The sequence below is a fragment of the Papaver somniferum genome, chromosome 6, assembly GCF_003573695.1.
Source record: "Papaver somniferum cultivar HN1 chromosome 6, ASM357369v1, whole genome shotgun sequence".
NCBI classification, from domain to species: Eukaryota; Viridiplantae; Streptophyta; class Magnoliopsida; order Ranunculales; family Papaveraceae; genus Papaver; species Papaver somniferum.
This window is the reverse complement of record NC_039363.1, coordinates 120,815,128-120,836,732: the sequence shown is the minus strand read 5'-3', so window position 1 is coordinate 120,836,732 and position 21,605 is coordinate 120,815,128. Positions and strand designations below refer to the sequence as shown.

Genomic DNA, 21,605 nt, shown 5'->3' with positions numbered 1-21,605 from the left:
GGAGTTCTTCTTACTCATCCCTTTGACAATGGATGAGCTAAAGCATAGGTATTTAAAATATTAATCAGTTAATACAATTCTGACTTTGATAAATTCTTTTACATACGTTTATGACATTGATCAAGCGTATATGTTTTATATTGAAGTTGATCCTATCTACGTATTCTGAGGAAGCATCCGTGTCTTGCCAGTTCAAAAAATATCAAAATGAATTAGTAAAGATAATCCCCATGTTTAATTGGCGGGTCATATCTTAATACTCAACTAGCACGTCGACAAAGCGGAAAGGCATGAAAAAGCAGCAGTATGCATACACTTTATGCTCCATCTCAGGCGTAACCAACCATCTGGCTCCAAAATGTTTCATACGCCACCCCTCCTCACACCACATTTTTGCAGCAAAATTGGAGTATTACGCATAATTATTCAGTTGGTCTTATAGGTAAAGATAATCATTTTCCCCTAATCTACATACCACATGGGAACTAATCATTTGGAGGGAAAAAAGAATTAGGGTCCAAAACAAATTAATGGTAGTATGCTTCTACCAACCAATCAGCCCACTATTTTTAAACAGAAGAGAGAAATCAGACAACCAGAATACTCTATTTAACGCAGCAGCGCGGTGCCTAACTTGCACATCAATCAATTTTGTGTAATCACATACTGTTGTAATTCACTCACTGTCAATTACAGTTCAAATATTAACGTCAAATTACTCTATCAAGAAAAAGGATTTTAATTTAGGAAATAGTACGAGAAAAATGAGTGGAGTGGACCAAAATGAAATAATAAAGTGATAACTAAAGCTTAAAAAGACCAATTAGAGCAAATGTAGTCTCCGTGTGTTAGGACAAAAATCACGGGCTAAGTGTCGCTTCCGAGACTAAGATAGTAGTACTGTAGTACTACTACGTTGCATCAAAATCTCCGTGATCCGACACTTCTTTTTAGTGCCACAACGAACATTTCCACATGTTGGATCTCAATAAAGGAAGCTTTTGGTGATTTTGGCGCCATTAGGATACGAATATGATGGTCACTCCTCTAGGCAAAATTCAGTGCACAACTCAAGTGGATGCTTAAAAAGGAGGTCGATATACGAAGAAGCTCAAATCCAACGACTACCACAAATGAATACTTCCTGTTTACTTCATCGATCCAAATGCAAAGACTCAACACTCAAAAGTGCTCGGATTGCTTTGGCTGAGTGTTTGCAAATGGCTAAAAGGGACCACGGATATACTTGGTTCTATCAGTAGGACTAACTAGCCACCGTGATGCTACCCCTAGTTAACTCTCCCTTGAGGTGTTCTTCGTGTACGTACCTCTTCTCCGTGGTCGAGTACACAATGGTCCAGCACGGTCCTATCTGTGCCCTCTTGCTTACGCTCTATAATAACAGTATACCATTTGTTTTGGTTAATCAGTTAGTACTGTTTTTCAAAGACATGTCTGTTCGTAGTAATGAGTAAATTACACGGAAATTTACCACGATGGGATAAATAATGATCTATTTGGTTTAGTGGTTATTCGTAACAGAAGTTGTTCGGAAGGCGCGTATCTGTGGAAGCGTTGGTGGTAGCAGCCCATCCAGAATTTGAAAACTCGTGGAATGTTGGTGACGCGGTTTAAAGGCACAATGGTGAGTCCCACTTCTCTTTTTGCAACACATGCCTGTCTTCTCATCCAACCGACACTAATTTCTTTTTTCCCATTTCATTTTCTTCCAATTATTTGTTTCTTTCTTTACGGTTCCGTTTCTGTACCGCACTTAATTAATTTGTGACATCCTTCAACCATCCCTCTTTAACAAAAAAAAACACCTTTCAATTTCAACTCGGTTTTATATCATTTGCACTCTATTATTGTTATTATTATATATATCCCCAACACCACCATCCTCTTTAGTTCTCTCTCTATAAATCACTTTAAATTCTCTACAGAGAGGGAACCATCTCAGATACCAACTTCTCTTCTCCCACCACCCAAACTTTTCCTATTCTCTTCTCTCTGTCTCTGCAGTGATCATAGTAACTAGCCAGTGATAAAGAATCATGACGTCGCTAAAATTAGCGACAGTTTTCTTCACCGTTGCGCTTCTATTTGTATTCGTAAACGCAGAAGATCCTTACAAATTCTTTGAATGGAATGTCACTTACGGTGCAATTCATCCTGTTAGTTCTGCAGTGGCTCAACAGGTCGGTGAAGAATTTCTCTGTATTTAATATCATTGACCAGGATAATCTGACTCGTTCTTAATTATCTGACCGTGTGTTTTAATATTTTAATTTTGTGCAGGTTATTATGATCAATGGTCAATTCCCTGGTCCTGACATCCATGCTGTTACAAATGATAATCTGATCATCAACGTTTTCAACAATTTAGATGAACCATTCCTTCTTTCATGGTATAAACTCTCTTGATCTTAATGTTTTTCTCCATAATTAATTCAGAATATTGTGATATAAATCTTAGATTTATTACGTAATCTTAAGGGAATCTTTGATGTTTAAGTTTGAAATCATGATAGATATATTCTTGATTATTTTTTTACTAATGTACATGAAACACTTGATACTCATCTGCGACCATGTTATAGTTATTTGTATTCTAGTAACTATACATTGTAACGTGGTTAATTGTATTTGTACGTGGACGGTTTGTTCGTTGTTTAAGACTTTTTAAGTCATGAGAACTGATTTATATTTACATTTCGGTTTTTTTTGTTTGTTTGTTTCTGATCATTTATGATTTAGTTTTAAGGTGTCGTTTTGTGCCGTTTTGTATCAAAGTAATACTTAGAACTTAAGTTTCTGATCCGAAGGACAAGTTGCTTTGGTTAAACAATTTTTATTTCCTGATGAGTATGCAAATATTCGTATAGTACTGCTGATAAAGTATTTTATAGTGCTAGATTTGTAATGCTAAGAGGGAATTATCAGAGATTTCACAGTTGATTTTGTTGATTGAATTTCCATCTTTAATCTCACAGTGCTTGATAACAAATGATGGCGATACCGTGTATCTTCTGTTTTTACCGGTATTACCGATCAAGTAGCTAGCCGGATGCATGTGCAGCCTGCAGAAGTAGTTTTAACCGTGAAATACAAGTGTCTTCTATTTACATGAAAATGTGCATACATTTTCCTGCACCAGACAAAAAAAGGGGTCATTTTCCTTCTACTAGTAGCACTAGACAAAAAACAAAGGGCCAGCCTAACTAGTGGACTTTGTATAGACTTTTCATCCCCACCATGCATACAGTCGTATACTTCTTCTGCAGATAGGGTTCATGGTATTGGTGATGTACACATCTACTACCATTTATTCCTCTTCATACATTTACATTCTCTTTTCCAATCCAGCCATCTCTTACATTTTTTCTTGTTCAATTGACAGTTTTTCTTGTCTCTCTAAACTGACCACACAAAACCAACAATAATCCAGTAAAACGGTTCCCACAGTGAAATTCCAGAGTAAATTCCTTAGTTAGTTCATATAATTGCGACCCATATATCTGTCCTATGCCATTGCCGTTATATTTGCAATAAATATTCCTGCTAATCAAAAATATGACCACATTCCCTTTATATTATGGGGTCATGATCAGCCTATCCCTATCCCTGCAACTTGTAGTAAATGCAATCTCCTTGTTTATCACATAGACGAAATGGACCTTAGAAATGATGATTAAATATATGCAGGAATGGGATACTTCAGAGGAGGAATTCATGGCAAGACGGAGTTTATGGAACAACATGCCCAATTCCACCAGGCAAGAACTGGACATACACTCTCCAAGTGAAGGATCAGATCGGTAGTTTCTTCTACTACCCTTCGCTTTCCTTCCACAAAGCCGCCGGAGGGTTCGGCGGGATTAGGATCCTCAGCAGACCTAGAATTCCAGTTCCATTCCCTGATCCAGCTGGTGATCACACCCTTCTGATTGGTGATTGGTACAATCTAAACCACACGGTAAACCTCTACCTACCTTCTCTGTGACTGTCTGTTCAAGCAATATCTAATTTGGATTTGGGACAATTATGCCTTTTCAAATAGTTATTATAGTTGCTTAGTTAAAGCACTGATACATGGCATTATTCTATAGGCAAATTTAGAAATGCTATTACGAAAAATGAAATGAAATTGACGGGGGAGTAAAGGGAACGTCAACAAAAAAGGCATAGTGGGGAAATCATGTGGTAGTGTCGGTTGGGGACACTATTGATGCTCAAATTTAATGGAGGGAGTTTTGTTTGTTTTGCTGCCTGACCCCTAGATGGTCTTTGGTTTTATCTTGACTTTCTTGCTTGTTGTCTTAGACAGCTAGGGAGGGTTATGTTTGACCCCACTTTCTCCAGACACCAATTATTAAAGCACCTTACTATGGTCCTTATAGTCCTTGCGGACTGTGGAGTCCTGCCATAGGAAATCTTACCTGAAAGTAGAACCGTAAAAAAGCAAATGTTGTAATGTAATTTGTTGACGAATTTGTCTTCATTTTTTTTTTTTCAGAGATTGAGATCTATTCTTGAAAACAAAAAGCTCCCTAACCCAAGTGACATCTTCATCAATGGCAAAAAAACCACCCCTACATCCAATGCTGTCACTTTCATGGCGGAACAAGGTATGAATGCGCAATGCATACACGGCGAGCATGATAATGAAGAACATATTGCTGGCGAGGTTCTTTTTTTGCTGTGAAGCTAACAAAGATGTGTAATATTATGTGCAGGCAAAACATATAGGTTCAGGATCTCAAATGTTGGGTTACAAACCTCACTCAACTTCAGGATTCAAGGCCACAAGATGAAACTAGTTGAAGTTGAGGGTACACACACGGTGCAAACTATGTATTCATCTCTTGACGTTCACGTCGGCCAGTCTTACTCTGTTTTAGTCACGGCCGATCAACCTCCTAGTACCTACTACATGGTTGTATCTTCGCGATTCACAACCAAGATTCTGACAGCCACTGGCCATTTCACTTACACCACTTCTAATGGTCAGATTGCTGGGCCTGTTCCAGGAGGTCCTACCATTCAAATTGATTGGTCCCTCAACCAGGCTCGCTCCATCAGGTACATTGACTCTTCGTATCCGTTTCAGAAAAAGTGATACTTTAACTTTTTCAATTTAGCATACTTTTTCAATGTTAATCTTGGGTTTAATCTAATCCATATGTGTTTGTTAACCTTTTAGGACTAACTTGACTGCAAGTGGACCAAGGCCGAACCCACAAGGTTCATACCACTATGGGATGATCAACACAACCAGAACCATCAGACTTCAAAGTATAGCAGCACAAGTAAACAAGAAACAGAGATATGCACTTAACAGTGTATCTTTCGTCCCGGCCGATACTCCTCTCAAACTTGCTGACCACTACAAGATTAGTGGCGTTTTTCGTCTTGGAAGCATCTCAGACAACCCCACTGGCGGGGGAGTGTACACAGACACATCTGTTATGGCTGCCAGTTTCAGAGATTTCATTGAAATCATATTCGAAAACACTGAAAACGTTGTGCAAAGTTATCATATTGATGGATATTCGTTCTTCGTAGTCGGGTGAGTGTTAATTTTGGTAGTCAATTACTTCTTTTTGAATAATACATGGGCTTGTACTTACATTGTTGCTTTTGTTTTGGCGCAAATGCAGAATGGATGGAGGATTATGGTCACCATCAACTAGAGCTCAATATAACCTGAGGGATGCAGTTGCCCGTTGCACTGTTCAGGTATATCCCAAATCATGGACAGCAATTTACGTCGGACTTGATAACGTGGGAATGTGGAATATAAGATCTGAGAACTGGGTTCGTCAATACCTCGGACAACAATTTTATTTACGTGTCTATTCACCTGTGGAATCAATTAGAGATGAATATCCTATCCCAAGGAATGCTCGTCTCTGTGGAAGGGCAACAGGTCGACACACCCGTCCCCTATAAGCTGCTGCCATTACAGATCGAACATTGATGCTGGGAAATGGTGGTAGGAAAAACACAAGCAATTAGGAATTTATATGTAATATTTTTAATGAGTTGTACGTACTTGATCTGATCTTGGTGCTCACTCGGCACCAATAAGGCAAGATATAGCGGAGTCTGAAAACATTGACCTTATCTTGAGGTCACCATTCTTTTCTTTATTTATTGCAATTGTTGAAGCTTTTCTATTGCAATCACAATCAAATTAGCTTTCTTTTGTAAATGTTTCTTGCATGCTGTTATGCAAGTAAATGGAGATATTTCATCCATGTGCAAATGGCCTACACAAATTGTTTGGGAACATGGGTCAAGTCTTAACATGTAGTGCTCTTTTGTTTCACCACTCTCTCCCACGATATACAACCTGTAAGGGACCTGCTAAATCCTAATGGAGTGGAGCCTTTAATCTTCGGAATGTGGGAAATCAGGAGCTCAAATGGAAGCCTTTGATCTTCGAGTATTCCTCATCTGGAAGCAATGGTAAATTAGAACCTGCACTTCCAGTAGAAAATAATGAATGTCAACTCCCTGTCTATGAGCCAAAAAGAAAAAAATGATGATAGAAATTAGACTTGAAAATAAGATGATCATTGAATAAAAAATAGACTTGTGGCTGCTGGGATTCGAGCCCAGGTCTCCACGGCCACAACGTGGAATTCTTACCACTAAACTACAGCCACATTTGTGTTCAATGTATTTACCAAATACAATTGATACGAGCATGATATTGATGATATTAGACCATAAAGTCAGTGATACTCCTCAAGCTAGATCCTTCTTAGCCAACATGAGTGTGCAAGGGAATTTCATCACTCATAAAGTCATTGAATGCAGCTGGTTATATTCTCGGATTGATGAAGTCATGGTTAACTCAGATGGTTCAAAAAAAGAAAGACTCTTCTGCTAGCTTTGGGGAATCATTTGAGAGAACCATTGCATGCCGCTTATGGTGGTTCTCACCATAATTATTTTCTTGGTCATGAACTTCAGGGTGTTGATCTTGGCTTGTTCTACCTAGAAGAAATGGGTACATGTTTATCTTTGTGTATATTGATTATATTTTGGCCACTCTTCTTCATTCTAGCAAGGAGACAAAACCACCATGGAATGTGCTTCAAATTTGGAGAAGAATTTCTGCCAATCTTCTCTCTTTTGAAAAATTTAGGTTCATTCATCTTCTCTTTTTTGACAGAGTTAGGTTCATTCATTGTTGCAGGGAAGCTAGCCAAGTTGTAGAGTTTTTGGCTAGTAATCATCCCTCTTGCAAGTTTGTTGATCTCAGGGTTTAGGTCTTCTCTAACAAGTTGATGGAGATTATTAAGAATGATAGTGAGGGAAATGTGTACTTAAGAGTTTATGGTTTGGGTTGCTTGTGGCTTGGGTTATCTGTTGGGCGTTTTTGTGTTCTTATTTTTCTTTTATTTTTTTTGTTTTGTGGTGTTGAGGTGTCCTTAAGAGTTTTTTTCGATTTTGTTTTCTGGTTCATGTGACACCAATACCAACTTGGACATACCTACAAGTAGTGTTGATGATTCTTTGTGTCTTTCTGTTAATTTGCTGGACTTGGTGTTTCAGAATCATATTGCTACTATATCAAACATTCCACCACTATGCAGGCTCAACTTTTCTAGAACTTTAAAGGCTTCTCTTGATAAAGTTTTGTTCCAACCTAATGATTTAGCTTCATGGTTGCAGTTGCTTCTGCTCCCCACATGCACTCTCAATATTTATGTACCAAAGAGCTCTATGGAGGAGAGATCAGGCACTAAGAGAAGGCTACAAACAACTTCAATCAACCAGGCCCTGGCTAAGTGGAGAGAATTGGTACAACAATTGTTGAAGACTAACAAGGAGATTCATAATAGTAGGAAACTTAGCAAGAAGAAGCAAAAGCCTGAAATTGAAGCTTGCAAAAGGAAACTCAGGTATGGGCACTATAAAGCTGCAATTAGGATCCTCTCTTCTAATGGTGTGGCATCATATAATCCTGACACACTAGATGAGCTTCAACTGAAACACACTTATGCTCCTCCTCCCATCATACCTCCAGATAATATTGATGTTGTACCTGTGTCTGTTGATGTCAAAGATGTTTTGACTGCCATCCGAAGCTTCCCCAAGGGTACTTCATGTGGCAGAGATGGACTTAGAGCAAAACACCTTTTGGATGCTCTAAGTGGGTCAGCAGCTGCAGCTTCTAAAGATTTTCTCAATTTAATTTCAGGTGTTGTAAACTTATGGCTCTCTGGTAAATGTCCTTCTGTTTTAGGGGAGTATATTGCTAGTGCTCCTCTTACACCACTCCTTAAACCTGATGGGGGTATCAGGCCAATTGCAATTGGTACCATCTGGAGACGGTTGTGTTCTAAGATTGTAGCAAGTTCAGTGATGCAGGCCATGACTGCATACTTGGGTAACCACCAGTTTAGAGTAGGTATCCAATATGGAGGAGAATGAATCATGAATTCAGCAAACAGACTTCTTGAATTGAAAGGTACTCAATCTAACTTAACTATGTTACTTGTAGATTTTAAGAATGCCTTCAACTTAGTTAATTAGGACATGACTTATTAGATAAGTGAGGAGTAAATGCCCCAGTATATCAAAATGGGTTGAGTTCTGTTATGCTAAACCAGCAAGACTGTATTACAGTGATTTTATTTTATCTTCTGCTCAAGGGGTTCAGCAAGGGGACCCCCTTGGTCCTCTGCTTTTTGCTTTAACATTATATCCTCTTGTATGTAAAATTTCTGCTCAATGATCTCTGGACTTACATGCCTGGTACCTTGATGATGATACTATAATTGGGGACACAATGGAGGTTTCTAAGGCACTCAGTATAATACAAAATGATGGTGGTGTCAGGGGTTTGTTTTTGAACATCAATAAATCTGAGGTATTTTGGCCTTCGTCAGACCCTAGGAGTTTTATAGATGGGGTGTTTCCAAGTAATATTTGCAGAGCCAAGGGAGGTGTTAAGTTACTTGGTGGACCTGTTAGCCTAGATACTCACTATTGCAGTGATTTGGTAATGTCCAGAGTCAATAAAACTATACAACTTATGGACTCTGTGAGGAAGTTACAAGATCCGCAAATCTGAGCTTTTACTTCTACGCAACTGTACTGGTGTGTCCAAACTCTACTTTACCATGCGCACCACTGACCCTCGAGTCCTACATGCTGATGCCAATCACTTTGATCACCACTTGTTCAGTACTTACAACATTTAGTTACAGGGGATGGTCCTGGGTTCGGTCATATTCAGCGACGGCTAGCTACACTACCCATTAAGGATGGCGAGTTGGGAGTGTACACCACGGCAGATACAAGTCAGTATTTCTATCTTGCGTCTTGTGTCCAAACTCAGAGCTTACAAGGTACTATCTTACATTCTACAGACATTTCTATTCCCAGCCATCAGTTTACGTCAGCCCTCAACAGGTATATGCAATATTGTGGCCTTACTTCTTCTACTTTCAGCATCAAAGACATTTCCCCACACCCCATGAGATCATTGGCAGTTCGTTACTTTGATGTTGTTAAGAGAGAATTACCTACCAGGTTTGCAATGTCTGCGAGAGATGCAGTTCTTTGGCATCGCAACAAGATGGCTCATGCGATGGATTTTTTAAAGGCGATTCCTATTGCTGGGCTCAATCAAACTATTGGACCGAGACAGTTTAGGGCTGTAATCCAATATCGTCTTGGCATGCCCCTTTTTCCTGAGAATAGTATGTGCCCATGTTGCAGTCATAGTATGGATACATTTGGTGATCATGGCATCCATTGTGCGAATGAAGTCGAACTCAAATTCAGACATGATCTGGTTCGTGATGTGGCCATGGACATATGCAACAAGGCTGGTGTAGCTGCTAGAAAAGAGGCTTCTTTGGGATTTTTGGCGGATGGTAATGGTTTAAAACCAGCTGACATTCTTGTATACAACTGGGAGAACGGTCAAGACACTTGCCTTGACGTTACAGGGGTTTCTCCCTTCACAGGTGGTGGACTTCGTGTTTTTGTTCCGGGACATGCTATTTCTACGGCTATCCATCACAAGTGTGCCAAATACTTGGACACTTGCACATCTCATGGCTACAGTTTTGGGGTTTTAGCCTTTTCTACCTTAGGTGAATTAGGAGATGATTTTATTGCTTTTTTGAACCGGTTGAGAAATTGCTTAACCAATTATGATGCTAATTCTAAGAGAGGCAGTTTTCTTTTTCATAGGATAGGTTTAGCTATTCAAAAAGGAGTTGGGGCGCAACTTGTTGCTAGGCTCCCAACCAACCCCGTGTAAATTCTTTTATTGAATTCACTTAATAAAATTTACTAGTTATAATAAAAAATAATATATATATATATATAATTGATTATATTCCCAATGATGATTCAAATGATATGTTGGTCGGAATCTCAACTCGAAAGGTATCTTCGCTCTAAAACGATACATCTCTCCCATTTTTAACGACAACAACACAACACAAATCAAAACAGTATCAGTTATTATTTTTGTTATTTATGAAATTCTAAAATTAGATTTTTCAAGCTTAAAATTCGGCCCTTAGATAGAAAACTAATTTTCCCGTGTGGACTATTGACCGTATTCATTGGATTTCCCGTATGGACTATTAACCGTATTCATTGGGTTGATTTTCCCGTATGTACCAAAAAAAAAATGTTAGTTTTATAATAATCAAGACAAAAATTTAAAAAGGTACATATTCCGAACCGTATATCGGATTTTGGCACTTTATATATTCGAAAAACTCGTGAAGTTACCTATGCACCGAGCATAAATAAGAATATCTAATTTTGAATTTTCAACATTTGTATTTTCACTTCTATTTATTTTATTTTTTTCTCCGAAACTTCAACAAACTTTGAGGGTTAAGTGAAAAACTCGTTTTTACATATGTACAATACATACGCTCTCCTTGTACTCGATAACTAGACCTGAAATAATTTGCAATGTTGCATATTCGTTTAGTTACAAAACATATCCCACGATATAATTCTTTGTTATTTGATTGATTCTTTGAAACGCCGTCAAGACAAAAGAAAGGTTGTATAGTTAGGGAATGATTCATGAATACTAAATGTGTGCCAAAATTTCGAAATTGTTAATGTAACACAAACTCTATTTATTAATCTAGATATCTAGAATGTTACCCAAAATTTGTTGTTGAAACCCATAACCTTCCATTATAATGTAAAATATATCTTGTGACCCAAAATCTACATTTTAAACCAATAAGTTGTCATTGTATTTAAATTTTTACAGTCCACTACAAAATTTTGTGGTTCAAAATCGTTCATGTGATGGTAAATCTGCCATTCGACTTAAATTTGCTTACCGATCCATTTTTTTTTTATTCTTTTACCTTCCCTACAAGTAATCCAATATTTGTTATGTAACCCGCGATCTCCCATAATTAACTAAAATATATCAAGTGATCCCAATTTTCTAAATAAGGTAAATTCTCTTTGTTGAATTTTTTTTCCTTGTAACTTAAAATTTATATTGACATGAAATCTTTTTTTTTCCGAATAAAAATATTAAATTGATATATAATTTATTTTTTAATACAACCAAGCTCTTAAGCTAACAGTGCCTTCTAGTTATACAATATCGAGTTCGCTGGAATAAGACCAAAAAAATCTACATTATTAGTTCGTGAATGTCTAATGTCTCAACCTTCAGAATCAAGTCGTTAGTTGTCTTCTTCTTTTGTTCCGAAAACTTTGGAGTTCCTTTAGTTTCACATTGCCTAAATTATTTTACCGGCTAAATTACTTCTCCCCATGTCTGGAAATTCTTTTCTAATAAGTCATGCAAACACTAAGAAATTGTTTTCTAATAAGTCTTAATTTTCAAACCTCCAAGCACGATTGTATTATGATCAGAAGTGCAAAGTAATTGTAGAAAACTGAAAGCGAAGATGCATATTATCGTATTGGGATTATACCTAAGAAATACATACCTACACAAGATTATGATTGGTTAATTGGTTTGATTTTATCTCCCGACTTGATCTCGTTACCGATCTTCATCTATAGATTACTTAGATTTAAGTCCAATTGGTGATTATTGATTTATCTTTAGGTCGGTGATCACATTTAGTAGGAGGGAGAACAAATGATAGATAATTCTTATTATTGAGTCAGACTGAATCATACTTCTTAGTTTACAAAGTGAACCTTCGAGGGATTATATACAATTGGTTTAGTGTTTGACTCAACGTTAACATGTTAATACAGAGGGACCACTTCTGTCTAGTCGGCGGTGACGTCATGATCCACTCAGACTTCAACTCGTTTGTCGGTTAATCCCTTGACCTGTGATATTCAATGACTCTCGATATCAAGGTCTAGATCCTGATAGCCCTGGCCTTATATATGTTCGCTTCTTGCTCTAGAACTCGTGTCTTCCACGTGTCGTGATATTATTTGTCGTGTCACGTCCTCTGTTAAGTCATTATCGTCAGATGATCTTCAGATCGTGCTCAAGATGAGGACTTGTTAATCGATCTCGACGTGAGATCCTTCTTAGACCCGAGCTCCGGGACACTGCAACAGTCAGTTGTTGGGTAAATACAATATTTTGTCATCTATAGAAACAAGTGACATGACTCTAGAAGTCAAAAATTGTAAACAGAACCGCGGATGCAGATATACAAAAGAGATAATCGTTAAAAGAAAACCATGCTCTAAATAGAATTGAGTATGATGCGTGATAATTAACACTGTGAGAATTTGAAATGTGCAGATATCAATAATAATAAAATATATGTAACATCAGAAACCCTGCACAATGTTCTGACTCCTTGACCATTCATGAAGTGGACATTGGACATTATGGGTCCATTCAATATGGTAAAAAATCTCAAACTCAAAAGCTTTCTTGAAAGCATAATGAGAATATGAGACAGTAATTTGAAGGTTCAAGCTTTAAAAGCTGAAATTGAACTAACACAAGTGTTGAAATGCAGGCACCTGGTGCTAGAAAATACCTATTGGTTTCCACTGATTACTTTTTGAAATGGGTCGAAGCCAAAAGCGCTGGTAATAATCACAGAAATCGATGTTTGAAAATTCCTATGAGAACACATCATATTTAGATTTGAAATTCCAATGACGCTAGTAGCTGACAATGGACCACAATTTCAATCTGACAAGATAGATGAGTTTTGAAACAAAAAGAATATACAACAAAAGTTTGCTCTCATAACTGTCAGAAACAAGTTCTGAGACTCATACAACGCTTAAAACTGCAACTGTTATAATAAGCAAATTAATATAGGTATTGATAGTAGCTAATCACTGAATGAAAAAGATTTAGCACACCATATTTTCCACAAGGAAATGCGCAAGCTAAAAATTCAAACAAGACTTTGCGGTCGAATATAAAGAAAAATCTAGATGTTGCAAAATGGAATGGGAAGGCATACTGCGTGAAGTGTTATGGGCTTATAGATCGACAAAAAGATCCTCCACACAGGAATTCTCATTCTCTTTAGCATCCAGTACGGAAGTTGTTTTATCCATAGAGATGATATTCCCAACTAAAAGAACATTGTCGTCCAATTCAAGCAGAAATGATGGAGCTATCTTGAGATCCATTGAAGAAGCTGATCATAAAAGATATAAAATATAATACAGATCGAAAAACATCAAATGTACATGAGAAAACAATTTAGAAGCATGTCAAACCAAGAGACTTGACAGTTGGGGACCTGCTGCTACATGAAGTTTTACCTAGCATCTCAGAATGCAAACTGGGTATAAGCTTGCGACAACATGGGAAGGACTTTACATCATATCTGAAAAGATGGGAAGAGAGTCATACAGTCTGAAAAACCTATTGGGAGAAAACTTGAGCTACCCTTATAATATCAGCCATTTAAAAAATATTTCCAGTAAGAAAGAAGAATTACTACTTTCTTTTATGAAATAATAGCTGAAAAGCTAATAGGGGGTTAGTCGTGGGAGAGTTCGAGAGATTTTAATGTATTTAGGTTTTCTCCTGTTAGTCCTGAGGGAGTTTGAGGGAGTTTAGAGGAGTCTCCTAAACTCTCTAGAAAACACCTGTTAGTCGCTGGGGAGTTTAAAAAAAGATCTTGAACTCCCTGTTAGTCATAAAACCCTACAATACTAGGGAGTTGGTTGCTTTGGGGAGTTCGAAGGAGATTTTAGTGTATTTTGGTCTCACAAAAAATCTCTCAAAAAATAGTAGAGATTTGGGAAGGAGTTTGGTGCGTAGAAAACCATAGGAGAAAGAAGAGGAAAGGTTTTTTTCCAGGTATGTTTTTTTTCTTCTTTGATCTCCATGATTGTTTATAATAGTTTGATTTGTGTACTATTTTGATTGTTTTTCATATCTTTGATCTCCATGATTGTTTATTTTGATTGTGTGTATAGTTTTTTTTTGTGGGTACTCTCTCTGTCAAAACCCTAATTTGTGGTTCAAAAGATCTTGGTAAGAAATTGTATGATTTGATTATAATAATATCTTTAAATTCAACCGTTGGAATATGATGAAAATTGAGTATGTCGTAGTTGACCTTTTTATATAAGTACAGTAAAATTTTCACGCAGATCAGGTCACGTTTGCTACTTCAAAGCTTGCACAATATATGACTATGGTCTGTTGAGTTTAAATCCCGAATAGGGGACTGATTCCTATTTATCTCATTCTCCGCTTATCGGACAAAGCTGAAATTTTAGTATGATGTTTGTATATATGAAGGTTACCTACTGTAGAAATTTCATGAAGTTATGATCACTTTAGCTACACCAAAGTGTGAGAAATACGGAACTGAATTATGTATGCACGTATTGAAAGTAGTCGGGTTCTGAGTAATGTATCTTTTTAATGAACCGTTGGAATGCTATGATTTTTGAGTGTGTTGTGGAATATTGAGTTTTAAGTGTGCCATAAAACTTTCACGAGGATCAGGTAAGTATTAGTACTGAAAAGATTGGACAATCTGAAACTGTGTTTCGGTGAAACAGAATTCCTTTACAGCTATCTTCATAATTTGTTATGTCATCATGCATTAATTGGCTTGCTACTTTGCATGGGTGTCATTGAGAATAACTATCACTTGTTAAGTCATATTATTTAGACACATACTTCTCTTCTATTCTATATGCCAAAGTTCAATACAGTGGCGTACTTCATTCCGTATTGGCGTGTTTTAGCCAATTCATACGGTGCTTTTGTTATAATGATATCTTTAAATTCAGCCGTTGGAATATGATGGAATTTGAGTATGTCGTAGTTGACCCTGTTATAGAAGTACAGTAAAATTTTAACGCGGATCAGGTCACGTTGCTACTGCAAAGCTTGCACAATATATGACTATGGTCTGCTGAGTTTAAATCCCGAATAGGGGACTGATTCCTATTTATCTCATTCTCCGCTTATCGGAAAAAGCTGAAATTTTAGTATGATGTTTGTATATATGAAGGTTACCTACTGTAGAAATTTCATGAAGTTATGATCACTTTAGGTACACCAAAGTGTGAGAAATCCGGAACTGAATTCTGTATGCACGTATTGAAAGTAGTCGGGTTCTGAGTAATATATCTTTTTAATGAACAGTTGGAATGCTATGATTTTTGAGTTTGTTGTGGAATATTGAGTTGTAAGTGTTCCATAAAACTTTCAAGAGGATCAGGTAAGTATTAGTACTGCAAAGATTGGACAATCTGAAACTGTGTTTCGGTGAAACAGAATTCCTTTACAGCTATCTTCATAATTTGTTATGTCATCATGCATTAATTGGCTTGCTACTTTGCATGGGTGTCATTGAGAATCACTATCACTTGTTAAGTCATCTTATTTAGACACATACTTCTCTTCTATTCTATATGTCAAAGTTCAATACAGTGGTGTACTTCATTCCGTATTGGCGTGTTTTAGCCAATTCATACGGTGCTTTTGTTATAATGATATCTTTAAATTCAGCCGTTGGAATATGATGAAATTTGAGTATGTCGTAGTTGACCTTGTTATAGAAGTACAGTAAAATTGTAACGCGGATCAGGTCCGTTTGCTACTGCAAAGCTTGAAAAATATATGACTATGGTCTGCTGAGTTTAAATCCCGAATAGGGGACTGATTCCTATTTATCTCATTCTCCGCTTATCGGACAAAGCTGAAATTTTAGTACGATGTTTGTATATATGAAGGTTTCCTACTGTAGAAATTTCATTAAGTTATGATCACTTTAGGTACACCAAAGTGTGAGAAATCCGGAACTGAATTTTGTATGCACGTATTGAAAGTAGTCGGGTTCTGAGTAATGTATCTTTTTAATGAACCGTTGGAATGCTATGATGTTTGAGTGTGTTGTGGAATATTGAGTTGTAAGTGTACCGTAAAAATTTCAAGAGGATCAGGTAAGTATTAGTGATGCAAAGATTGGACAATCTGAAACTGTGTTTCGGTGAAACAGAATTCCTTTACAGCTATCTTCATAATTTGTTATGTCATCATGCATTAATTGTCTTGCTACTTTGCATGGGTGTCATTGAGAATCACTATCACTTGTTAAGTCCTCTTATTTAGACACATACTTCTCTTATATTCTATATGCCAAAGTTCAATACAGTGGCGTATTCATTCCGTATTGGCGTGTTTTAGCCAATTCATACGGTGCTTTTGTTGCAAGGAGTTGCTAAGGGATTTTCTTTGATTAAAAATTTGACTAAGTAGCTATGCGTGTTAGTACTGTGTAATCTAGTATCACATTTTTTTATCATGTTTACATTAGAATGTTTGGTGTTATTACTATCCTTGCTTTGTTAAGTTCTAGTATTAGTCTAAGTACTAATGTAGCTAACATGTCACACCATAGAATGGAAAAATCCATCCAACCTGCTGAAAACAACAAGAAGAAAAAGAATGTTATGAAGAATAAGAATACGGAACCGGAAACGGAAGTGACTACGAATTACAAACACTGGACAACTCGAGAGACTGAGAAATTATTGGAACTGTTGGTAGAAGCTACACTTGAGAAGAAGAAAGACACTAGTGGATGTTCGTGAACAAAGGGAGTTAGAATTGTGTGGAGACCGTTAAATTGAAGGGGAAAAAAATTATCTCGTTGCACAAAATAACATACTATTGATACAGAGATATGATCATTTTCATTTATTTTTTTCTTTTGATTAAAGATCAATGTTATTTTCAAATAAGGGTTTATTGTTTCTTAAAAGAGAATGGGTTAGGAGTGAACTCTCTCAAACTCCCCCAAACTCCCTCTAATAAAATCTCTCAAACTCCCTACACTCCCCCAAACTCCCTGAACTCAAAAACACAAAACTCTCTCAAACTCCCTACACTCTCTCAAACTCTCTCAAAATCTCTGAGATTTAAAATACACTCAACTCCCCCGAAATCACTCGAGGACTAACCCCCTGTAAGATTGTAAAGTGAGATACCTAGGTACCCTATCAAACGTCAGCAAAATAAGCTGATAGGGGTCGACAAAAATAAAGCTTTGAGCTATCTACAATTATGAGTTATCCACAACTATGATCTACCAATGCAAAAATGAACTAGAGTTTAATAAAATAAGTCTACAAACTTACTTTAATTAAACTTGGGGCAAATATGTAGATGTCAAAATATAACATCTAACCGAGAACTGATAACTGAAGAGTAATACAACTGAGATATGAAATAAGACTCAAGGTCAGATGTCAAAGACCTGAACCAGATGTCTAAAGATCAAATCACAAGTTTCAAAACACAACAGAGACACGAAGATAGACGTGGAAGACCTGAATCCAGATTCTCAACTAAGAAGAATCTCGATGTTGTCAGCTAAGTGGAGACCTGGAAAGCTGGATGTTGTTGACGAAGAGCTGTCCTCAGTCCTAAAAGTGCAAGACCTGAAATTTTTATTGGGTCCTAGCCGTCACGTGCTTAGTCGTTTTACACGTAATCCCCATGTTCATACAATGTATAAATAATCAGAAAGGCTAAGAATATGGACATAATTTATTCATTAATAGACATCAGACTTCAAGTATTTCTCTCTCCTCTCTGATTAGCTTCTAACCGCATTAGAAGATAATCAGAAACGCTAACTTGAGATAATCGGAAATCGATCCAGAGATCATAGATTAGAATGATAACATTGATTGAGTTCTCAAATCAAGGACTACGATCATCAATTTGTGAGGTATACTTATCGGTGGAGTTGAACATCTTCAACGACTTGTTGAAAACTACATGAAGAAGTACTAAACTCCACAAATTCTTTATTTCCAGCTTTCCACCATATCAAACACCTATAGAGAGGTAGTCAATTAGGATTCATGGAGACTTTCAGGGAGATACGAAATCTCTTGGCAGTGGATCTAGACTCTTTTCAAATTTATGGAAATCCTTGCTATTGGATGGAGTTTCTAAAATCAATGAAATTCTCTGTTATTGGATTTAAACTTTAAAATCATGATTTGGATTTTCGAGAGGCTTTAAGAGACTTTTTAGTTAAAACAGACTTAGAGAAATCTCTCTAACATATGATATTTTGAGAGGCTCTAAAAAATTTCCATCTTTTAAAGAATGTGTATGTAAAAAATACGCAAAAAAAAAGGCTCGTCACAAAGAAAAGAAAATGACGTATTTTAGTGTTGTCGGCACATACAAAAAATTATTATCGTCGAATTTTTCATCAAAATAATAATAAAAAACTATCATGTTAATAAATTAATCACAAAATTGGTTAAAAAGACCAAAATCAACAATTCCTGGTTTAAAAAGACATCTAGGTTTTGATACTGTTTAAATGGACAAAAGTGTTAAAATAGCTAGGATGTAAATAGTTTCATCCTACCCATTTTCAAATACTTTTTCTTATTTTTAATTTACATCAGGATGCATCCAGTTTAATCCTTGCTATCTTTTTTTTGTCTATTTCACCAGTAATAATTTTTAATCGTCCATTAGAACCATGTTTTAAAAATATTTGGATAAATGATCCATTTTCCGCAAATTAATTTATTGTTCTCGGTGATTATTTGATTAGTACTTTTCATCTCTACCATAGTATATGAAATCTCTGTATAAAATTACTGAGATTAGTATCTACAAAGTTCCCATGAAGTAACCAACTAGCATTAGCCCAGTTGGGCAGGGGATTGGGCTCCCAGCCACCTTTGTTGCCACTCAAACTTATAACCTTTACTTTACATGACCCAAAATCATGCGATCTTGATTTGCCATAACTCGCCCTCTAATTTTGCCAACAGTGTCAAGCAGCTCCAGCTCAAGTGGTAAAACTTAAACTATTGCAACTTGTGCTGCACCGGCACGGCTAATGCAAATTCACTGCTTATATTTTTAATTTCAGTGGAACATCATTTAGCGCGATCCATGGTTTCAGGGATTTAATGCTAACATGTTAGTAGTGGACTACACTGCATAATTCCATATACCCTGCAGTATGTACAGATTTGTAGTAGTGTTGACGGATATGTGCAAGAATGTGGAATGCTGCATTCATTTAATATTGACACTACTCTCCAATAATCGGTGTTTATATTGTAATGAAGGATCCATGTGTATGGTTGTATTTGGCAACATATTTCTTCCTTGTTTGAAAGTTGATGCTAATTCTTATGTTAAAAGAAATGCATCTTCTTCGGTTTTACCTGAAAAGCAGAAAAGGTATTACTTGTTCGAGTGCTTAAGATAATTTCAGATATAATTTATTATCGCATGATTTTGACTTTTATTTTTCGCATGTTCATTGCTGATCTAGAGTAGGAGTGTAAATTCGGGCAGGCCGGGCCGCCCGACCCAAAAACTAAGACAGGCCGGGCAGGCCAAGCTTAATATTTGTGAGCCCGTAAACAAATTCAGGCCGGACAGGCCGGGTACAAGTAGATAATTTGCTACCCAAAGACCGCCCAAAGCCCGCTTTTTATACGGGCAGGCCAGATCGGGCCGGACAGGCCACTATTCTGAAATTTTTTTTAAGTTTAAATTTTCAAATGAACGGTATTAAATACAATATCCTTTCCTTTCCAACATCACATATCGTAAGTGATAGTATTATTTTATATTTAAATTACACTGACAAATTTTTAATTTTAGCCTATAATAAATAATTAATTAGAGTACAATAAACTTTCTAATAAGAAAATATATTACCATTAATGTTTTGAAAAGGTTAATTATAAGTAAAAACAATTATATATTTTATTTTTCTTGACACAAAATTGACAATTATAAAACTGTAACTTTTAAGTTTTTCTAAGAGGATATTAAATGATTAATGGCACATAAAAGGCTTTCAGACCGGGTATCAGGCCGGGCATCATAATTAATCGCAAAGCCCGAGACCGTCCAACAAATTAATCCAGGCCAGACCGGGTAGCCCGCAACGGGCCATAACAGATTTTGGGCAATTTCAGGTACAGGCGGGCTTGGACGGGTACTAGCAGGCTGAGTTTTTTCGGGTAATATTTACACCCCTAATCTAGAGAATGGCCAATTTCAAACTTCCCTCTTTTTAATTTATCGAGTCAAGTATTGAGTGAGTTGTGAGCTGGATTGATAAATTATTTATTACGTCAAAATGTCAAAGATTTTCTTTTCAGACTAGAAACTGTGTCACTACGTAAGTTCGAGGACAATTCCATGGCGTAGATGCATGTTATTAAGAACATTAAGAATTATATAAGCTTCCAGCTTAATTTGAAACATAAAATATTAATGAAACGCGTTTTTTGGATAATAATTTGGGAGAGTATTCTAGATTATTATCTCCTCATAAAATCTTTAAAGCGAAAATTATAATCTAATGTTTTGCTTGGCTAAATACATGATGCATCCTTTTCAAACGAAAAAGAAAAAACCCTTTTGCAACTAGAGATATTTTGAACTTTTCCTGATCAGTATATTTTGAGACGTAGGTTCATGTTCTGCTACAAAATTGGCCAGTGGAGCTTTGTTTTCAATACTAAGCGGAAATTGGCCGAGGTTAAAATTTTGGGATTTTTCTTGCTGGGTTGATCTTCTTTTTTTTTTTTTTGATCGGTAAAGAATTTGGTGCTGTCGAAATTCTTACTCAGGTGGTCACTTTACGATTATACTACAATGACACCGGCTTGACCATTTCTCATGCACCATAGATTTCCATAGTCAAACTTAATTACTGCATATTGTGTTAATGAGCTCCATAATTAGCAGAAAAAATGGAACTAAGAAGATAAGGCCTACACCCAAATTTGGATTACACCAAGAGACCAAAAACAAAATCAAACCTCGACATCACACGTTTAGCCATATGGCAAACCTTGCATATGGATCTAATTTTCAATGGTAAATCATTTTCCTAATATTTGTTTTCTTTTCTTTTCTTCCTTTTTTTTTCATTTTCCAATAATATAGAATGGCAATTATCGAAAGCCAAATAATGTACTTAAAAACTTTTCAAACCAAACTTGTAATTATTAAACGATTAATTATTCGATTCCTTACGTACAATAGCGGTGCTATATTTCTACGTCAATCAAATAGATTGAGAAGGATTCAAACTATCTCTGCCGTTTAATTTTTTTTAAGTTATTAGTATTTCAGTATT

The 21,605-nt window shown here is 36.4% G+C and overlaps 1 protein-coding gene and 1 non-coding gene across 2 annotated transcripts; one reads left to right on the top strand and one right to left on the bottom strand.

Annotated features, from left to right (window-relative positions):
* The first annotated feature begins 1,907 nt into the window (after window positions 1-1,907).
* On the top strand, window positions 1,908-6,263 carry LOC113289081 (L-ascorbate oxidase homolog). The gene is made up of 7 exons (XM_026538251.1): window positions 1,908-2,201; window positions 2,302-2,411; window positions 3,709-3,979; window positions 4,520-4,631; window positions 4,740-5,085; window positions 5,207-5,572; window positions 5,664-6,263. Exons 1-7 carry the CDS (start codon window positions 2,058-2,060, stop codon window positions 5,953-5,955), a joined length of 1,641 nt encoding a protein of 546 aa, XP_026394036.1. The 5' UTR covers window positions 1,908-2,057; the 3' UTR covers window positions 5,956-6,263.
* Window positions 6,264-6,602: 339 nt separating this feature from the next.
* Window positions 6,603-6,674, bottom strand: TRNAH-GUG. Its single transcript has one exon. It is a non-coding gene; the product is annotated as a tRNA-His (tRNA).
* Between the last annotated feature and the right edge of the window lie 14,931 nt (window positions 6,675-21,605).

Coding starts and splice junctions, on each gene's coding strand:
- LOC113289081 (XM_026538251.1), top strand. CDS start 2,058: ATGACGTCGCTAAAATTAGCGACAGTTTTCTTCACCGTTGCGCTTCTA. Junction 2,202..2,301: donor GTTCTGCAGTGGCTCAACAG/GTCGGTGAAGAA, acceptor AATTTTGTGCAG/GTTATTATGATCAATGGTCA. Junction 4,632..4,739: donor CACTTTCATGGCGGAACAAG/GTATGAATGCGC, acceptor TATTATGTGCAG/GCAAAACATATAGGTTCAGG.